The sequence below is a fragment of the Petaurus breviceps genome, unplaced genomic scaffold (assembly GCF_028583685.1).
Source record: "Petaurus breviceps papuanus isolate PSGF00001 unplaced genomic scaffold, PetGlider_PUasm1.0 98, whole genome shotgun sequence".
NCBI classification, from domain to species: Eukaryota; Metazoa; Chordata; class Mammalia; order Diprotodontia; family Petauridae; genus Petaurus; species Petaurus breviceps.
The window spans coordinates 44,133,727-44,156,381 of NW_027187460.1; the positions used below are offsets into that span (position 1 = coordinate 44,133,727).

General features: G+C 36.5%; 1 protein-coding gene across 1 annotated transcript in view; it reads left to right on the plus strand.

Moving 5' to 3' along the window:
• Nucleotides 1-1,476: 1,476 nt before the first annotated feature.
• LOC138156092 (CUB and sushi domain-containing protein 3-like) overlaps nt 1,477-22,655 on the plus strand; it is a 638,148-nt gene continuing 616,969 nt past the window's right edge. Inside the window, exon 1 of the mRNA XM_069081324.1 lies at nt 1,477-1,759. Coding sequence (XP_068937425.1) covers nt 1,582-1,759 — 178 coding nt within the window. The 5' untranslated portion in view covers nt 1,477-1,581. The remainder of the gene's footprint in view (nt 1,760-22,655) is intronic.

A 22,655-nucleotide genomic window follows, 5' to 3' on the forward strand; every position in this document is an offset into this window, starting at 1 on the left:
TCTCCTCTACACACATACACAGCCCTCTTTGTAACATGCCTAGCTAGTAATAATATGCACAGCATCCTTTGCATAACAGAAGTCCCTCCAGACTCTATCCCCTATTACCCTCTTAGCAATCAACCTCATACAGAACCCAGGCACAGAAGCTATTGGGAGTCGCAGAAAGTATGGGACAGGAACACAACAACTGAGGAAAATGCCCGTGATCCACAAACTCCACAAGGACGACCCTTCCTTTGCTATATGCCTTCTGTAAACCCCAAACACACGCTTCATCATTTGAATATCGGCAGAGGCGAATGCATTTACCTATTCTAGGCAAAGGGACTGCAGTTCTCTTCACCTCCCCCTAGCAGATGAGAATTCCCACAAAGGTCTGTCGGCTCCCTAGCCTACTGGAAGGTGCAGCCTCATTGTTGGGACTGTGGCGGTGGGTTTCAGAAGCATACTTAGGCACTGACATATTGGAGCAAAAATTCCACTCCCAGGAACGGTGCTACACTACAGTGTTAAGGGAGAAGGAAAAAATGGGGTTTCTCTTAGAAATAGAGTGGAATCTATGGTCTCCCAGGATCCAGTAGATGGCGCAAGTGCTCTTCTCTTGCAGGGCGTTAACCCTTCGGTTTGAGCATGAAGATGCTGAGTGTAGATGCATAGATGCATACATTTTTGGTTTTGAAAGAATTTCCCTCAATTTACATATTTGAGAGTACTTCAGAATTGATACAAATGAGATGGCTCCCTCTTACTATCTCAAATTACTCTGTATTTGCAGCACGCCATAGACTTAAGGGAGAAAAAATAATGTGAAGGGGGCAAGTATTTGCGAAAATGACTTTTTATCCTGCCCACCCTGGAATGAAATTGGGCCACACGTAAGAACATGAGTATATAGATAAACGTGCACCTATCTAATGTATACAAGACTCTGTGCAAAGCCAGGCTTTTGTAATCTCTATTCCTAATCAATTCACAGTATAATGAATGCAAGCAGTCTGCCTTAAATATACTGCCAGTAGAATAGTGGCACAGGCTATATTAACGATGGGGGCACAGAAATATAGAAATAGATATAGATAACCCTATGCATTTTGATGACAGTTTCTCAAAGAACAAGCCAGTCCCTCTAATAAAGTATCCTTTTAATCTCTTCTAGCACTAGCTTCTAGATTTTATTTCAGGCTGCAATGGAAATCGCACTAACATTATTTCTCTGGCGGCTTTTACAGGCAGAATTGATCTTCTCTGGAAAAAAAAAAGCCCCTTAATATCAAATATTGTTTGGAGTTTATTAGAGAGCGTCGCTGGTCTTCAAGATGCTCTCTGTTGGTTTCTGACGGTTGCTATAACAAGTGAGAATTGTGGTAGATTTGGGTTGAGGGGAAAAATGCATAAGAAAAGACAAAATCCAGAGTAGCTGAGACTCTGTGCCCCCGTTGGAGAGATGGTTGAGTCCTCGTCAAGGTTGCTGTGGTATCCCAGAAACACCATTCACTCTGAGCTGTGACCGCGCACCAACAACAGCAACAACTCCACTGCGCCTGGCCAAGGAATAGGAATTAGGAGCTCACGAATAATATGAAAGGGATCTGCAAAGGGGAAATCCGTGCAAAGGAATCAAAATCGGGGGACTTTGGGAAAAGAGGATGTATTAAATGCTGCCGACTTGATTTCATTCTGGTGAAGAAAATGGGGATTAAAAGTGGATTTACGTTTTGGAACCTCGTCTTTTTATTGATGATTTCATGTGTGAAAGGTAGGTTTGATTTCAGGGGTCTCTGCTTTTGATCTGAGGTGTTCTGAGTTGTCTCCTGGAAATAGGTCTGCATATTACTTTGCCATTCGGAGTAATGATGATGATGATAATGATGATAATAACAACAATAAAAATAATAAAGAACGGGTTGATTCACGGCTCTATTCTCAGATAGGAAATGCATTTGCTTGCCAGGCTTGGCGTTCAATGCAGTGATTGAGCCCGAGCTCAATAAATATTCTTGCAGTATGCTCAAACGAATACGTGAGTTGGTTCGTATAGCCTCTAACTAGTGGATATTCAAGCAGAATCCCACTGCAAGACTTTTTTGGGGGGGAGGAATACTACCTTTATTTCTAGTCAGATAGATAAATATTGCAGCTTTGGAAGAATATTGATACTAAAGACACTACTGTAATTCCTTTAACCCATTCAGTGGGGAAAGTTAAGGGAGGTGCACTGTATGTACACTATATGTTCTAAAAGGCATTAGGGAGCTATGACTCACAACTCAAGAAGAATTCTAGAGGGAGAGATAGGTAGGTAGGATAGAGAGATAGGTAGATAGATAAATAGATAGATAGATGAATGGATAGATGGATGGATGGACGAATGTATTTGCATGCATCTGTGCATTCTAAATGCAAGTCCCTATGGATGAATGGAAGGGTGTAGAAGAACTGCACTGGGACCTTGCAGAAGGGCTGGGCAAAGATAAATCTTTTAAAAGCATGAAATACCATGGAGTGCAGAGATCGACCCTTTGGGGGAGGAATAAAGGTAGAAAGAAAGTCTTTATCTGAAAACCTAAATAAATAAATAAATGAAAGACCTCCAGAAACTCTCCTGTTCAGACAGGTAGAAGTGAATGTCATATGCACATCGAAGAGGTGGAAATGTAAAATGTCATGTAAAGCAGCAGGGATTCAGGGAACATTGGGGAGCATGTGAAAGGGATCTCCATGAAATAGGCAGGGGAGGAAATGAACCCGAAAGCCTCGTTCTACAACTTCACACGCACCCTGCTGTCTATTAATTGCTGTAAGAAATACTCTTGAGGTGTTTATGACTAATGATGAATTTTGGATGGATTGCCTCCTCCTCCTTCTCCTCCTCCTCTTCGTCCTCCTCCTCCACAGAGCAGCTCGAATAGACACTATCGATCTCTGGCTGTTGGGTTTATTTTTTTTGGGGGGGGGGGAGTGGATCCTGTTTTAAATCTCGGTTTTTGCATAGGCACACAGAGGTTGTCAACACAAACTGCATGTTTCTCCCTTTTAAAGGGGGTGACTCTCTGAACTGCAATCTGGCTCCGTCTTTATGAAACAGTTTATTGTACAGCTTGCAGCTGGTTGTCCTCACACAGAAAGCAGTGCATTTGCATTCCGTGGAAATAATAATTCATGTTTCAAAGGAGTGGGAGGGCTACCTTGTGCTGTTTTATCTTGATATTATATTTAATGATAGGTAATACAGCTAGGTTTATATATTCTTAATGCAATGGAGATTTTTCTGTCTCTGTGTGCAAGCAAAATGTTCTCTAATCCTCAGCTTGCATTAAAACATATTTTGGCAAGAGTTTTTCTTTCAAATTCAAGCCAATACATAGAGAACATCATCATCGCCTTAGAGCTCGAGTTTTCTGTGTAAAACGTGTTTCTGGTTTCACCGGACCATGTTACGGTTTACTGCTCGACGCATTAGGATCTTAGTATTAATGTTTAGTTTGCCTGAACAAGGCTAGGTTAAGAGATGGCTCCGGAGCTCCTTAGGAGACGGGTGTTTTGTAAGTAGGAGTCGCGTGGAGGCAGCATCCTATAGAGTTAAAGAACTAGGGTGTCTCTTCTTGGGAAAAGATGACCACGGGTTAACTGCAAGTTTTTGTGATACCTGTTGAGTGAAAAACATTTTGGGGGCGGAAGAATGGAGAGGTGGGGCGGGGGAGTATCGGAGCGGGAAGCGCAGGCAAGCCTGACAGGATACCAAGCCGAGCTGACTGCAATTATAGTATTGTAACCCGCACTTACCGTATGTTCTGAATGAGAGGCGCCAAAAAATTGAATGAAGTGTTAATTGTTAAGTGACATGAACAGTCTGACTTTCCTTGCCTCTAGGCATTTTAGTTGTTTTTTTTTTTTAATAAAATAAATAACATTCCATTTCCATCCTTGAAGGGACGTGGAGTTATGGAGAGATTACTCTCTCCTTTGGTCCCATCCAAAAAGGAAGGTCTATTAACAGAAGGTATTTTTTTAAGTGCTACATCTTTGATGATAGAGATCTCTTCCAAGGCCACTTCCACTTTTATTCAATCTCAAAAACAGTCCCCTTATACATTTTTTTTTAAGGACGCATCTATGTGCTTCAAATTCCTTCTCCTTGGTATCAAACTCCTAGGTACTTTCTCTCTCAGGGCCCTGCTGATTTTGTCTGCTTTCCGTTTTGAGCATTGTTATCAAGAGTTTCCCTTGCTAGCCTTGGAAAGCACAGTCCCAGGCTGGATTAAACCCTGCTTTTCAAATTTTCTTTCTCTCTCCCTCTCCGTCTCTGTCTCTGTCTCTGTCTCTGTCTCTGTCTCTGTCTCTGTCTTTGTCTCTGTCTCTGTCTCTTCTCTGGCTCTGGCTCTGGCTCTCTTTCTATGTGTGTGTGTGTGTGTGTGTGTGTGTGTGTGTGTGTGTGTGTGTGTGTGTGTGTGTGTCTTAGTTTGATTAGACTACTTCTGTTTGGCTGTCAGGTCTTTAGTATATACTAAGGGCTCTTCTTATATTCCCTGAATGTTTTCATGTACATTCCACCTTCTAAGATCTAAAAACCCTAAGAGTTACCTGAAAGAAAAGCATTTGAGAAACAATCTTCCAAGTAATTTCTTACCTATATAATTTCATACTCTCAAATGTACATTACACAACCATTTCAGAGACTTAAGCAAAACGCCATTGCCTGTAATGTAGACTTGTGATCAATATCAATCCTGCTGGGGAAAGACTAAAATGAGTAGACGTTAAGATAAAGTGTGGGTCTTATAGGAATGTATGTAGAATATATATGGATAAATACATATAGTCTACATGTATGTACAAGTACTTGCAGGATTTTAATCCGTATATGTGTTTTACACATTTGTTGAATTGCCAATCTGATCTTTTTCCTAGAGCATTTAAAGTACACATAGGGGACTGAGGGAAGGGGGGAGGTTAAGGGATGAGAGGAAGGAGATATTTGGAGTCAGCAAGCCATTTGAGCCACTGCTGCCCAAGGAGGTTGCAGCCTATCTGCCTCATCTAGAAAAGAGCTGTTCTATCTTAGAGGTACCACTACCTACATTCAGTCTATATATACATGCACAAAGGGGGTGCTTTCCCACGCTCTTTCCCTTGGGATATGAACGAAAAGAAAGGGTCGCTCGGCTGAGAAAGATACAAACAATCCGAATCTAGTAGGAGGTGAGAAGGAAAAAAAATGTCTTCCTCCTTTCCCTTCTTAGCTCCATTTCCTCAGCTGAGTGGCTGGCTAGCGCACACGCCCCAGGCTTCCCTGAGTCCGAGGGTGTCTCCATAGCTTAGACCATGCTGCCTGATGCGTGTACATCGCTCTCTTGAACCGCAAGGCGAAGGAATTCCTTGGAACCCATGCCACCAGCAGCGTGAAACAGCTCCCCACCCCTTCCCCTAACCCTCCAACCTTCAGGTTATCAAAGCAGGAAGAGGTAGGGGGAAAGGGGCATCAGAGTCTTGGAAAACTGCTCAAAGCCACTGCAGTCATTACCACATCTTTTCAAATCGCGGCTGTTATCTTTTCCCAGAGAGATCCTCTCTGGGCTGGTGCTGTGGCCCCATGCTCTCCGACAGAGACCCAGGCCCTTAAGTGCACGCACACAGGCACACCACAGCTTCTAGCAGAACTGGTGGATAGAAAGATTCCGGTATTGGAGAACAAAGTCCCGAGTTCGAATTCTCCCTCTGCAGCTCCCTACTCGTGACCTTGTACAAGTTACCTTACATCTCTAGATTTCATTTTTCTCTTTTGTATAACGAGAGTTTGAATTAAACGGCCTCTGAAATTTCTTCCAATTTTAGATATGTGATCAATTACACTGACTGGAGCATGGGGTTAGAGCTGGAAAGTATTATAGAAGCGATTTAATCTAGCATCCTGGTTTTACAGATGAGGAAACCGAAGTTCAGAAAGGTTGACTAACTTGTCCTTAATTATACAGTAAGGAAATGTCAGAAGTAGGATTTGAACTCCCTATCCCTGACTCCAGATATGCACTCTTCATAATCATGCCCCGTCATTGGGAGCTGGGGGTAGGCATAAATATATATGTTCACAAAGAAGTACACACGCATACATAAATGCACACACGTGTATGTTTTAGAATTGATATCCTGACTTAAACACCACCATGGATCTGTCTAGCATAAATATTTGGTTATTATATGTTGGAAGTCAGGATCTGGACTAATTGTTCCTCCAGGCTTGCAAAAAGATGTGCCTTGCATCCTTTTTTTATTTCCTCCTAAGGCATGTGTTCATTTATTCCCGAAGCATCTCTCCCTGAACTTTTAATCGATTGACTCTAGGGTTAAATTGATGGAGGACACCGCCTCTGCTGATGTCTCTGTAGGGGAGCGGAGGTTAGGCTGAACTGACACTGAGGAGGAGGCTCTGAAAGAAGCGAGTGTGTGCGTGGGTGCGCCCCTGAGGCGGAAGCCGTTGGGCGGGTAACAGTAGGTTAATGTTTCTCAGGAGTGCAGATGGTCACTGTTACTGCTGCCGCCGCTGCCACTATATCTAGTGAGGGCTTTTAGAAAGAAAAGGGGCCATCCACCTTCAGAACTCCCAGCATCTCCTTCACCCAGACAACCTCTATTTCCACGTAAACAATTATAGCCACGAGATACTCTAGAACTTTGGAAACATGTCTGTGAAGTGGGTGAGAGGAGAGGGAAGGAGGAGAAAAGAGTGGAATGAAGGGACTGGGCCCTTGGACCACGTCTTTCCAACTCATTTTGGCGAAAAGGAGAAGTAGAATGTCCCCATTGAATACTTTGAAGTCCTTCTGGGGAAGGTGGGGAGAAAGTCAAACGTCAGAGTGTGTTCTAAAGCTCCTGGAGAGGCGCTCTCCAGGCGAGTAGCAGCTGCTGTCTGAAAGCGATGCCCTCTCTGGGACTGCAGCGAGTTACAGAATAATAATGAAGCACAGCTATTCAAATCTAATAATAATAATAATAATAATAGTTAGAATCCTCTTCCTCATTATTATTATTAGAAATGATTTTTTTTTCTATAAAAATAATGTTTCCTTGGGGGAGGGAGGGTTTCTATGTCTGACAGGTCTTTCCAAAGTACCTGATTACAAACATAAAGTCGTGGAAGAGCTTACCTAACAAACTAGTGGCTAGCATTCCCAGGGCCAGTATCTTGAGGGGGTGGGGGTGGGGGTGGGGATGGAGATTTCTGTTTTTTTTTCTATCATTATGCGTGAAATTTCATAGAACTCCATTTTCCAGAATTTGTGAGTTCCCTGGTGGTAGCATCAGCAGCCTTTGCAAAAATACCTTAACAGAAAGGTTGGGCAGTATTTTCAGTGTCCTGTCATTGTACTTAGAATAATGAGAACTAACAGAACTCAATATTGAAGAAGGTGGAAAACATGAATGTTTGTGGGGGGAGTCGATAAATTAAGATTCCCATGCATGTGGATAATATGTAAATGTGTGTCTCTCAAGCTCAATATACACACATGTACACCCCAGATATATCACACACATACATACACCCACACATATGTTCTCCATGTGTCAATAAAGTTGTTGTTGGGTTTTTGTTTTGTTTTGTTTTACCAAACTGTGCCTGTGGGTGTGCAGCATGTTTGCATTTTCACAGTTGTGCTCATTAATCCAGACTTGAGCATTTTCCATCTTGCAAAAAGTTAAGTGTAATTGTGTTGGTAGAAGCCTTTGTGTCTCAGAAGTGGTTTGCTTAGCCTGATTGTTCATTGGCCTCTCCAAAAAGGAACTCAGAGTTAACTAATCTATATTGTTTCCTTCCCCAAACCTTTACAGAGACAGTAAGGACATCTGTCAATACACTTGGCAAGGCACATATTGTTTAAAAAATCCTTTGTAAGATTGACAGGGAATTATCCCCACTCCTTACTTTCAAGCATGTGTATGCAATAAAATGAAAATGTCTGACATATCAATGAAATTAATGCAGAAAACAATGTCATATAATTTAAATTATGTTATGTGTAATTTTATTTTTCTCTGTATAGAATTATATTTGATGACCTGTAACCAGAGATTTAACTAATGACTTGTATTATATGGCTGTTATTCTCTACTTTTACCTAAAAGCTTATAAGGTAACCCACTAACATTAGATAGTATAGTAATTCCTCATCTTTGTGGCTTAAATGATTAATGGATTAAAATGGGATAACATATTTTACAACACATGACCTTATGAAAACATTCTAAAAAATTGAAGGAATATTCAACATTATGTAGCCCACCCAGAGTAAGTGAGAGATAAAGGAAAAGGGACTCAGGAAATTCACATCTTGAAGGAATATTTATAAATAGTAGTGTCCAAGGAAAGAAGACAAGGATGTTGAAGAGTTTCTGCTTCGTCATATAATAATCACATAAAGGAATCGTATTGTTTAATCTGGAGAAGAGGAGGCTTAGAAGGCAAAGGATAGCTCTCTTCAAATATATGAATGACTATCATATGGAAAGATGAATCTTATTTAATTTGCTTAGTCCCACAAGGCAGAACTAGAAATAGTGAAGTTTCAAAAACCAAATTAGGCTTGATGCCTGGGAAAACTCATTAACAGTTGGTGTTATCCATAAATGGAAAAGGCTGCCTTTGATAGGTATAATCACCCCTCACCACATTCCCATACATCTTTAAGTAGAAACTAGATGACCACTTGTGGAATGTGTTGTAGAAGGATTCCTGTTCAGATATGAGTTGGAATATATGATCATTGATGATGTAGTTTGCGTTTTTGTCAGTCTGTAAGTGAATTCTCCAAGGTCAGAGTGACTTTACAAAGCAGTTTTGGGTTCATAACAGTATCATCCTAATTTTTTCAGTCCAGTGAGACTTCTCTATACCTCTAGAACCTAGTTCATTTGACTGTAGGTCCACAGTTCTTTCAACTATGTCACATCAACTTTACCAAGAGGTTTATTTTTTTTAAATGCTAGTATAAAAAATTTCAATTACAAAAGTGGTATGCTGATAGTATTTATAGAATAATGTTCATAACCAATCGTATATGTTTATTCCATGTAAATGGAAAAGAATATCTGCATTTATTTACTAAGACAAGAATTACAAAATAAAGATTTTTTAAACAAAATTGTAAAATGTTTAATTTCCTGAGACTCTTCTAAAGATAAATCACTGCTGATCTTCAGCTAGGGAGGATCTCTTCCTTTATTACCTTTTCTCTTCATGTAAGCAAGTTCATCATAATACTGAAATTTCCTATAGAACATCATAAGGACAGTATGAAAGAAGTGAGATAATTAAGTTAAATTTTATGGTTTTGTGCTTCCTCTTAGGTTACATGTTACTTTATTTCTATATATTTTACTCATATATATTTTCTCAGTTAAATTCTAAGAAGTTGTATGTCATCAGTTCTTTCTAGTTCAATGTTATCTTTACTTGTAATAATGAGTCCACTGACCGAATGTATAAATTTTATACACTTTTCTTCTATAAAATTTTCTATGGGCTCCATAGTCTCATAATATTCTCATCATGCAATATCATAAGAATGCAGTAGCACATTAAAGGAGAGATAATAGCTCAACAAAATACATTGCTGTAAGGTTAAATTCAGTTTTAATTAAACATTAATGCTTTTTAGAACCCCTGTAAGACACTTCAACAAAGGTTTCAAAGTGAATATAGAAGAATTTATCTAATAGAAAAGAGTTGAAGTATTTTACAACATAGTAAAAAAGCTTGCCAATGTACTAGAATATCTCCTCTGGCAGCTGAATGAGTCTAAAATGAGACAACTATTTATTATCACTGGCTCTTTGAGGTCAGAGAAAGCATGTTTTCCTTTATTGTATTTTGGTGGACACTATAGTATTTCTAAATTAAAAAAAACAACTTCAATACTATCAAGTCAAAAAACAGAGTACTCAACAATTGAATTCGGCCCTTAAAAATAATGCCCCAATACATGGAAAGCTAGAACTAAATATTGATTATGTAAGACTGGATGTGTATTCACATGACAGGGACTTGCCTTGAAGTCAAGAAGGCAATGGTCTCAGGTCCTTCTGACACATCCTAGCTGTATGAAGATGAGCAAATCACATTGTTCCAGGAAAGTTTTTAAAATGATCATTGAAGACTAGTTGCTAGTACTTCATTTATGGAAGGAATTTCCTGAGAATTGTTACACTTATGAAATCAGAGGACTAGACAACATATATTTGCATAAGTATATGAAATTATACACATAAACATATGTATCTGTGCCTACTTATATGTATACATATATATTCAATAAATGAGTGATAAGATGGGAATAGATATATTTAAATAATAGATTATTTCTTATAAAGAATGAAATTATACATTAAAAAAATTTTCAAATTGGGCAGCTATGTGGTGCAGTGAATAGAGAACTGGCCCTGGAGTCAGGAGGAGCTGAGTTCAAATACAGCCTCAGACACTTAACACAAAACTAGCTGTGTGACTTTGTGCAAGTCACTTAACCCCAATTGCCCTCCAAAAAGCAAAAAAAAAAAGAAAAAAAATTTTACATGTGAAAGTCAGCATACCAAAGTATAAGTTTTCCTCTGACACACACTAAAACAGAGTTAATGGGAGAAGGAAGAAGCAGTAGAATTCTGCTGCAAAATAGAAAGAAAGGAAGGAAGAAATAAAGAAAGAATGGTCATTGATTTTTTTTTACAAATTTTAAATGCATAGAACAGAATAGAATGAAAGCCAAAAGGCATCATGGTCAAACAAGAAAGTGCCTTTAACAGTTACATTTGCATTTATTTTATAGTTAAAAAGGAAAGCAGATCATACATAAGAGGGATTTGAAGTTTCCTTTGCAATCATTTTTTTTCTGTTCTACTTTTACATATGGAAATGATCATTTTATCTGGTGTCTGTTAAGTTTTAAAAAATAAAATTACCAAAGTTAAAGAATTTTTAAATTTGATGACACCCTGATATACTCAACCCTGATTATTTTATTGACTATGCCACTCTACTCTCAGAATATTAAATAGGACACTGGTATAGAATATGTTCAACATAAACTACAATCTCAAAGGATGGACAATTACAGATGAGTTATAATCTGAAATATTGCAGGAAATATCCATATAGATCATAGATAGAGAGATGGAAGGATGAGATTACACAGCCATTGCAACATGAAGCATGTTATCTCCCTAAAAGATATAAATCATTCTGGCTTTCATTGATTGGCCAACAATGTCTCACAGTGAATGAAAATAGCAATTGCTTCTTTTTTGGTCAGAAAATCTAAGGGTCTTCCCTTCCCATATTGATTTTTTTTTAGTTAGGCAAGAGGCCATTCTTTGCCTCATTTCTTACCTAGCCTTAATCATGAATGGGTATTTCCTCAGTTAAACTGAGACCTGGGAAAGACCTTAGCTTAAAAAAACCAACGTCTCCCACTGCATCCTGGGCCATCTCCAGTTATCCTAATTTACATTTTGTCATTGGACCCAAATGGCTCTGAAGGGGAAAGTCAGGCTGGTGAATTTGCAACAGTCCTCTCTCACTTAAATCCAATTCACTCATAAGCCATGGCATCATCTTCCTGATGCCATGGTCCTTTTCTAGAATGAAGGACAAACAACAAAATCAATATCTGTATTACCAGTGTTTAGCACCCAGCACATAGTAAATATTTTAATAAATGCTTTTCACATTCATTCATTTATACATATGCATATATGAAAGAAAGAATGAATGAATACATGTACATATTTATTATAGAACTCTGATTTCATTGATGAAATGAAATCATTGGGGGGAAAAGCCCCTCCCTTAACCAATTCAGATTTGCAGCTGTTCTGTAATTTATATTTTTAGAAATTTGCCTGGAGCACTGAGAATTTATGTGCCTTGCCTAGGCTCATGCAGCTGGTATGGTAGCATTTGACCCCAAGCTTTCATGATTGGTCTTCTTTAACAATGAAAATCATAAAGGCATAGATTTAAATGTTTAAAAATAAAAGTTCTTTCTCATCTATTTTAATTATTTTATATTCATTAGGATAGATATTATGGTTGCTCTGAAGCATAATTTAAATGACTTACACAGAGACAAAGTGAGTCACCTATTCAGGGTTTCAAAGCTAGTTAATGTGATCAGAAGAATTAAGAAAGACCTCCCTAATTCTACTGTTCTTTCATCTTAAATACTGAAAATGTTCCAACCTTTCATAATTACTTCTGGCACTATTTGCTGTTTTATTTTTATAATGAATGGTATGCTCAATGGTTACCCAATCACTGAAGGTAAGTGGAGGATCCAATTTGTTGAGCTGCAATAATTTGGAACCAGAAAAAGTCTGATTTCCTCTATTCCACCTCTTTTAATGAATGAATGAAAAAACAGAAACCATTACAAGTTAAATTACTTCTCCAAGGTCAGGGTCATACAGGGTTATAGTACTGCATATCAAGTCTCAACATTGTGCCCACCACATGTCATATGCATTCCTGCCTTCATATACTTGTTTATATCATGCATTGATTCTTCCCTCAATTTACTCAGATTGCACCACTTTCAATATCCCTCCTCCTCCATGCTGGCTATTTTGATAGCTGTAGGTAATATTGATTTCACAAAATCATGCTTTTTTTCTTTCAAATACCCCATAATACTTAGTATCTGTGCAATAGGTTATAGCCTATGCTTATATTAATTTTTAAAAACAATTGTCATAATTGAATTTTCTAAAAAATAAACTTCTTAAAATGTTTTATTTCAAAATCTTTAGTTTAAAGATAAAACAAATTGAAGCCCAAAGGGGTGGACTCAACCAAAATCACACAGTCAGTAACAGAGCCAGGTCTTTTGACTTTGAGACATATCATCTAATTTTTAAGTCATTGAACTGATTTGTAAATATCTCCTATCTTATTATTTAACGTGTACATCTCCCAAAGAGGAAGAACTAAGCTTGCCTCATAAAAATTACAGTTGGCATATTTACATATCATTTTAGTGCATTAAAAAAGTACTTTATGTGCAGTATTGCATTTGTTCCTATTAGGAATAAGCAATTTAGAAATGCCAATATATCAAAGAATTGTGCTTAGTGCATAGCAGAAACTTCTACCAACCCATCTACAACTAAGGTAAGTCTATAATGAGTTCTTTGAGGCTCGGTGCTAAACTTTGACTAAAGTCAGGCAACAATTAATGTTCAGATGTGGGAACTGAATGAAAATCTAGGTAAGACAAATCCATCAATCACTCTGCCAACTGTGGCAGATTGGTAAAATGCTGTTTTGTTTTGTTTTTAAACAAAATTTTGCATATAAGGAAATTGAGGCTCAAATAGATTTGTAAATTGACCAAGGTAACACAGTAAATATCTCAAATGGAAGTCAAACATAATCCTACTTTCCCCACATGCCTTGCGGTTTCCATTGTAACATACACCCACAACAACTAGAAATGTTTTAAATACGTTGTGGGTGTTGAATTCATAGTTGGTGAATTGAATAGATTGTATAAGAGTGACTTTTGGCAGAAATTGTACAGGAGAAAGGGACAAATACCAGGTTTTAAAAGAGATAAAAATGTGTTAAGATAATTGAAAGGAAATTACACCTCCTAATCTAAGGAGTTAATTGTAAAAATAAATCATTGGTTATATAAACACACATGGATATTTAAAAAGTAAAAAAAAAAAACTATTATTCCTGAATGTTCTAAAAATAGCCATCACTTCTCCATGAAAAAGGTGAGGAAATTCATTTTGATTTCAAACTATTAATTACAGTTTGCTTTTTTGAGCTTCCTGTTTACCAAATCACTGCCAATGGAAAGTTGTGCACACACACACACACACACACACACAGATTTATTTACATTATAGGAATTCATTCTCCTGTGAATGCATTTTTAAGAAACATTCTTTTTAATTCCATAGTGACTGTGCAAGAAAATTTTTCCATGCCCCAAATATAACTTCATGTAGGGTGTAATTGCTACATTAGAATACTTTACAGTTGAAATATTCCCTTTATAAAACACTTTCTTTGAAGTCATTTAATCCATAAAACATAGATGAAGTCGAACATCATTTTCATTTTTCAGATAAGATTTGACCAAGACAACTTAAGTGAATTATAAAGTTAATATTCCAAAATCATTTCCACCATTGTAGATTCCACAATTTTAATAAATATTTTAGAAAGACTAAAATATTCAGGGTCTGTGATTGCACTATTTTGGATGCTTTCTTCCTCCATATAAATAACAAACCATCTATGTTTAACCATATTATGTGCCTCTGGTACATGCATTCGCATAAGTTCATCACAAATGTTCTAGTCAACAGACCAGGTGCATCCCATCGCCCCTGCTCCTGACTTCATGAGAAGATAAATAGCACACACCATGAAATCCACTGCTTATCCTCCATTCTTAACATATTACCATACTGTCTTCATTCATTAGCATATATTTCTCTGATATTAAATTTTAATACACTTCTTTCTTTGAAATTTCCTATTTTTTGTATGTTGTAATCTGCTCACACTTACCATGTACCTCTTCTTCTTTTTAATTCTTCAAAGATGAATGCATACATACAACAGTATTAGAAGAATATTGTTATTAAAAAGATAGTGCTCTATTTCAGCAAAAATTTAAGGGTCTTTAAAAGAACTCTACAGTTGCCCAAAGGCATTCCAAACTTTTATCTTTAGCTCTTATTTAATTCTGGATCCAAATAATTGTCCATTTGTACCAATGCTCAAAATATATATGTTCACACAGTAGCAACAACAAAAGCAATGGAGTGGCTAAAGAATGACTTTTTTAGATTAAGGCACAGAAGTAGACTCTTAATACGTAAAATTGGTCCATCCTTATACTTTCCAATCTCTTCACTGATTTAACTGAGAATCTAACATTTGTTCCTTTACTTTGGAGGACTTCATTGACTTTCTAATATAACTTTTTTATCTCATTATCTGAATCAGATATTATCATATAAGCTATAAATTAATTTTATGATATTTTTGTTTATGTTTGTATAAAGAGTGACCATGAGTATTACAATATCAGTTGACCAAATGTGACATGAAATGAAGTTTCATTTTTTTTGTTATCTTTGGAAGCATGATAATACCAAATGTGCCCACTCCTTTATTTACCTAACTGAGAACTTGTGAACCATCCTTCCATTTAGCAATAAATTTAATCTCTCTATTGATTTCATCTTTGATATAACTTGATTTTTAGTGGGATGTTAACCCTTTGGCCATTGAACAGATATCCAATGTTTAGTGTACAAACATCTAATTTAAATGTTCCAGAGAGACAAAAAAAAATTTGTGATTCCTATCAACTTCTCCCCCTTTCCTCCAGTCTACCACAGCTATTCTGGCAGCAGAAGGGGAACATCCAGGATTGAGAAACATTTTGTATATTTATTTTTTCACTATGGTCAAACAATATTTCCCCTAGTTTTCAGCCTACTGGTGATTATCTTTTCTTTCCTTCTATCTGCTGGTCTTTAGAAAGCAGAAATCTATCTATTACCACAAATATACATATAGTCTTCCCAGCTTGGTAGATCCTGCCAGAACTTGCTGGCATATTCTTCAGGTCATTTCCATAGCTTAACGGAAGCATCAAAACAACATTTTGTGGAGGAAAAAAAATCTTCTAGGTCTGCCAATTTATTTTTGATGGATGACTTTGTTATAATTGTCTTTTTTCTATTTGTAGAAGTCTGTTTTTTAAAATAAATTTCCCCAAAAAAAGCTTAGCATCCATTGCTCTTTGATTCTCTTTACATGGTCTTAAAAAAGGAAGGTATTCATTCCTTTCTGCCACTTTCTGCATAACTCTTTTCATTAGAGAGTTTTCAGTTGCCTTCTGTTACCACTTCACATGAACTTTAGCACATCATTATTAGTCCTTGGTGTGTTTGCTGATTAGAATTCTAATTCTCTGAAGATTCCCTAAATCCAGTGATGGGAGCATTTTAAAAAAATTAATAGATACCTATCTTGAAGAATCAGGAAGAAAAAATGTTTTGAATTATTTCATTTGTTCTATGATATTCCTTTATTTTACATTTTTTAACTTTAAATCAGATTATGAGTTACAAGACTTCAAAAGGGTCAGCTGAGCCAATGATACAAAAATTTGTATGTCATTTGCCAGACAGGTTTTTTTTTTGCCTTTTGGAGGGAAATTGGGGTTAAGTAACTTGCCCAAGGTTACATGGCTAGGTGTGTGTGTGTGTGTGTGTGTGTGTGTGTGTGTGTGTTAAGCGTCTAAGGCCCGACCTAAACTCAGGTCCTCCTGACTCCGGGGCCACCTAGCCACCCTGCCAGGCAGATTTAATTAGACTTACTTTTTATGTAATTAGCATAGTCAGGAAGATTAGAATAGCAGTTTCTCTTGGATGGATATTTAAAAGGCATATTATTTGAAATTATCACCCCTTTAAGAAACAGGTGACTTTGAGAAATGTCATTTTCTGGATCTAAGTATGTAGCAGCAAGCACCCCGGCACCCTCAGGGTTTGCCACCACCACAGGTTCTTGGATCTGCTTTGTTAAAGGAAAGCAACTCAAAATGGGTTAACAAGCTTACTTTAATCAGTCAGACATATATCGTTTACCTTATTCAGGGGAAAAGGGTCAGCACCCCAACTTCAAAATATACAGACAGAATTATCAAGACAGAAACAGATCAAGTAGACAGATTTCCAAACTGTCCAACCACCACATCCATACCCAGTCAACATCTGGGTTTCCATATCTGGGTTTTTCAAAGCCGGGGGACTCTCAACAACGGCTTCCCATAATTCAGATCAAATCACATAACACTTCTCAAAGTGAGTCCCAAAACAAAGCTACACATCAGGGCTTATATAGCCTTCTCCTGGCTCAGAGAATATAACAACCTTATTGACCCACTGGCCAATCAAAAAGTATCTACTGAAAAACAAGCCTCCCACCCCAGGCTCCAGGTGCACTTTAACCTAGGGGCAGGGAAGATCTTTAAAATTTGCATTCCCATTACATAGTATTATGAAGAATCTATGATTTTAAGTGTGGACATTCCCTCCCATAACTCAAATCACTACCTACCCATACCTGACCATCCAATGTGACTCAACCATATCCATTCATGAATATGTCAATGTACACCCCGCCCCCAACCATGCAGGGGAGCTTCTTTTAGAGGTCTTCAAAACTGTATCAGCTATATACCAAATATGTTTGTTGTTTTTGTTGTTGTTTTTTCCTATCATACATAATCATACCTATGACACACTTATCCCTACTTGTCTGTATGTTGTTGGAGCCTGTATCTTTCCTGCCACATGAGTTTACTGAACTTGAGTTCTTTAGAGACATTATCACATTTCCACCAGCTGTAATACAACATGGAACAATATTGATTTTTAAAATGAGTCTTAGTTTCCAGGAGGAGTTTAGAGTCAAGCATTTTTTTTTCTTTAAAATGTTGAAAAATAGATTTTTATAGAGAAATATGCTTCTGCAGAATATTACCAAGCCTGGTATATTTTTATCTTAGTGGTAAATTGGCTTTATTATACATATCCTCTAGCATTCCTTTGTGGCTAATGATGTACATTTGTGACATAGGTAATTATATTTAGAAATACAGCATGTAGTCATTGAACAGAGTGATAAAATTGACAGAAAACACCTTGGCTTTATTAGCACTTTACTTTAAATAACTAAGAATTCCAGTCAATATTTGTAATAACATTTCAATGTTTGAAAGTAGTTACTTTGTGCTCATTGGTATGACTTTCTTTTTTCTTTTTTTTTTTACTAGAGAATGTCTAAATGAATTTTTTGTATTGAGAAACCCTGAGAGTTTAGGTTTGATTGATCTCTAAATCAAAACAGCTGAACCGATTTAAATATTTTCTGTAAACAAATTTGCATCCCGGCTGTTAATCTGTGTGCCAAGTTCTAGCTTGATATTTTTTTTTCTGAAATGATGGAGATGTTCAATCTTATGAATTGGAATTTGAAGAGCAGCCAGGTAGAAAAGTGAATAGAACCCCAGCCTGGAGTCAGGAAGAGTCATTTTCATGAGTTCAAATCTGGACTCAGACACTTACAAGCTATGTGACTCTGGGCAAGTCATTTGACCCTGTTTGCCTCTGTTCTTCATCTCTAAAATTATCTGGAGATGGAAATGGCCAACCACTCCAGTATTTTTGCCAAGAAAACCCCAAATGGGGCCAAGAAGATTCACTGATGACTGAATAACAATAAGCTGTTTTATTTTAGATCTTCTTTAGCCTTCATCATTATCAACTAAAGTGTTTATCACATAGTTTCAAATGCATTTTAGTAGAAACCTCAAAAAAGCAATTGTATTACAGAACTAACAAATCTGAAATGCTATAGTGTCCTATCAGGGAACATTACTCTTCCTGAGTCTTTGACCATTAGCTCCAAGCTAAAGATATTGCTAGAGTATAATACCTTGGAAATATGGAGTATAAAAATTGGGAATTTTCAATGACTTGAAGGTAATAATTTAATGAGTGTGTTTTATATATTTTATTGAAAAGCCAGCACAGTTGAATGTGTTTGAAATAAAAATGTTTGGTTTCTTTTTTTATGAAAAACTAAGGCCTTTAATGGAATAAGATTATGGCATAAAATTGTTCAATTATTTTGCCTTAAGTAAATTAGACTTAAATTACCCTACATTGATAATTTAAGCATTTTCTCTGATTATATATATATATACATATATATTATCTACTGTTTACACATTTTAATAGAATTATTTTTATATCAGTGATCATGGACAAATTGAGAGAGAGAAGAATAAAGAGGTCCAAAACCTTTTCCTATAAAAATAGCCAGTGATTTTGTGATCGTCATCCATTCTGAAGTACCAGTTATGTGTATATAGTAGCAATATAACACAGTAGAAAGTGAATTGTTTAGTGAATTATTCAGATATGTTTCACATCATACAGACAAAGTAAAATTCAGTGAATATTATTTAGACCCTATAACTTCTCATTTCGATATTTGAAAGATCTGATTTTTGCCACTGTGGGCACTTAAGACTGACAAATATGGGCGGCCATTCCACATTCAGTAGGTACTTTTATATGTTGCTGTGCATCCTTCCTTCCAAAAAAAATGTCACCTACTGATCAAGCTGATGAGCCACTCTCAATCTAATTGGAATGTCCTTTGTGTGATGTTCCATCTTTGGGATTATATTTAAAGACCGCTTGATATGACCCTTTAGAGCCACAATTCCATTCACATATCCTGCAATCAGGACACACCATAATGAGACAATGGAGCAGGAAATAAAGATGTAGAAAAAGGGTAAAATCATCTTACTGCTCTATATCCTACAATCATTCAGAATTAAAATGATACAGGCTTCCATTTGATTCTTTCCAATATAAGTAATCACTTTTATTGTCTGCTTTAACATGATTTTTCTCTTGTAAATTTCAAATTAAAATGATTATTGACTTCCATTTGTTCAGTCAACTGGTATTAACCAGTTCATCTAGTATTAATGGAAATCCCACATGGATTTCTGCAATGGTCCTTATGCAGTTACATAATAGATTGTGAGCAAATTATGCTTTATACCTATCACTTTTAATGTTATTTTCTTTCTCTGAAAGCTCACCCCCCAGTACCTTTCACAATAAAATTCAAAGTCATGCTCCTTAATTTTATGACAACCATGAAAATAAGCCCTGGATTATTTAATCAAGGTTTATAAGAACACAAGAAAGGTTAAAGGACAAAATGAGCAATGAATAACCAGGTAATCTTCTCTTCTGGTTCCTCATACTTCTGATTTTCATAAAAATCTGTGATCCTACAGGAATACTATTTTATAATGTAGCAAATGCCAGTGTTCTCTTAAATTAGTGATATAAGAAGATATAGAAGGAGGTAAGAATATTCAAAGATAAGGAAAGGTTAGCACCAAGCTCATGTCAATTTTCTTAAAGAGTCAAGTACACCAATATATTTTTGCAGGATTGATTTTAAAGTAAATGTCCATTTTTCCCTTTTCTTTTACATTTTCCTTTCTATATCACATGTTTTTATTTATACACTTAAGCAAATGCTACTGTCTTTATATATCTATATACATATATGCGTGTATAGTGTGATAGTGAGTGTATGTATGTATATATGTATATACATATATAGGTTCACACACATATATTTATCCTACTTCTGCCAGTTTGCTTTCTCCCATGCTATCCCTCAAAAGCCCACTTTAAAACCACTCTACTTTCCTTCAAGATTCATTATAAGATGATTTGGCCCAGGAAAATCTAATACGATATGAGTGGAAATTGTAGTGTAGAAGAACATTTAGTATCAGAGAATTGTAGAATCCTAGGAGTCAATTTGAACTTGAGTTCAAATTCAGTTTTAGACACATTGATTCTGTGACTTTATGCAAGTCATCTAAACCACATCTGCCTCACTTATTCATCTGTAAAATGGGATGGGTGACTAGGTGTCATAGTAGATAGAATGCTGGGCCTGGAATCAGAAAGGCTCATCTTCCTGAGTTCTAATCTGGCCCCAGACACTCACTAGCTATGTGATCCTGGGCAAGTAACCTAACCCTGTTTGCTTCAGTTTCCTCATCTGTAATATGAGCTGAAGAAGGAAGTGACAAACCACTCCAGTATCTCTGTCAAGAAAACTCCAAATGGGATCATAAAAAGTCATAAATAACTTAAAATGACTGAACAAAATGGGAGATAATAATAACACCCACCTCCCAGAGTTGGTGTGAAGATTAAATAAGATAATATTTATAAACTTCTTTAAAAATCTTAAAGCACAATATGAATGCCAGCTATGATTAATTCAACTCCTTACTCACTGAATGAATGAACCCCTTCCACAATATCTCCTGATGATGGTGTGGTGTTTCATAGGCTTCTAAAACTTAAGGTTTTGCTTAAATTCAGGCAAAAGTCTATACCCTTTCGAACTTTTTGTTTTGTCTGTATGAGTATTTCCAAGCATAAGTACAACTCTGTTCATTTTACTTATTTCAGGAAGATGGAACATATGAAAATTGAGCTGAATTGAGTATGAATTCAGGTCATGCAAAGTCCTGCTGCCATATTATAGGGAAGATACATATAAGAGAATTCAAGGCTATATTTCTAGTTCAGCACACATAGATATTCTGCATTTTGTATTATTTCATGGAATCATAGATTTTCAGAAATTGAAAAAGCCCTTTTTCAAACTATATCTAAAAAGTGTACCCTTTACAAATTTTTAACAGTTGGATCCAATAATCAAGGCCTCAAGAAAGGGACAACACTATACCTCTCAAAGTCACCCATTCCACTGTTGAATAGTCCTGACTCAAAGAAAAAACATATTCCCCTCACATCAAACATTAATTTCCCTCTTTGCCATCCTCTCATAATGTTCCTTGCTCTGCCCTCCGGCAGTAAGCAGAGTAATCACTCTTTCATATGGCAGCCCTTCAGACACTTGAATGCAAATTTCAAACCTTCCCCAAATTTTCTCTTCTACAGGCTAAACATGGATAGTTACTTCAGCAAGTTTTCATATTGTATGATCTCAAGACCCTTCATTATTGTGGTTGCCTCCTCTCAACTCTTTCCTATGTTCCAATACCCTTTTTAAAATATGGTGTGCAGAGCTGAATGCAAGTCTAGATATAGTGGAATTATCACCTCATCCCTTGGAATATTATTACCTTTTTAATTCAGGAAAAAGTACCTTTACAAAAGTCAAATGCAAAAGTTTTTTACTTAACTTTAATTCCATTAAATGCAATAGGATTTCTATCATCACTTACATGTTTGTCTTTGAATTTAATATCCAAGAGATGAACAGCAACAAAATATTGCTAAGAGAATAAAAAATATATAGGGAAGCTAGGTGACATAGTGGATAGATTGCCAGGTCTAGAGTCAGGAAGAATCATCTTTGTGAGTTTAAAACTGACCTCAGACACTTACCAGCTCTATTACCCTGGGCAAATGACTTAACCCTATTAGCCTCAGTTTCCTCATCTGTAAAGACTGAAAAATAACAAAAAGGCTAAGAGGAGATATAAACAAAGCATTCCAAGAAGGAAAAGTTAGCTTTAATTGGGAACATCTAGGAAGTTTGCATGGAGAAGTACTAAATTGAACCATGAAGGATTGGGAAGACTTTTTTGTGCCCCAGTATAAGACTTAACATTTATCCTTATTTAATTTCATAATAACAATACATAAGATGTAAATTTAAGACTTTCAGTTATGTAAAGTAATTTAGAAATATTCTTTCATTTTATCCTCATAATACCTTAGAATTAGATGTTATTGTTATTCCAACTTTGTACATGAGGAAAATAAGACAAAACTTAAGCAGTTTTCCCAGGGTCACACAGATAATTAAGGGGATGAAGATGGATATTAATTTAGGCCTTCCTGAAGTCAGATCCAACATCCTGCCATTTAGCTGCCAATTTTATCTCCTTATATTCAGCTCAATACTCTATTCTCTCAAATATTTTTTGATCCTAACTCTTTTATCCAGTGTGTCCATTCAAAGCCTGTGTCATCAGCAAGTA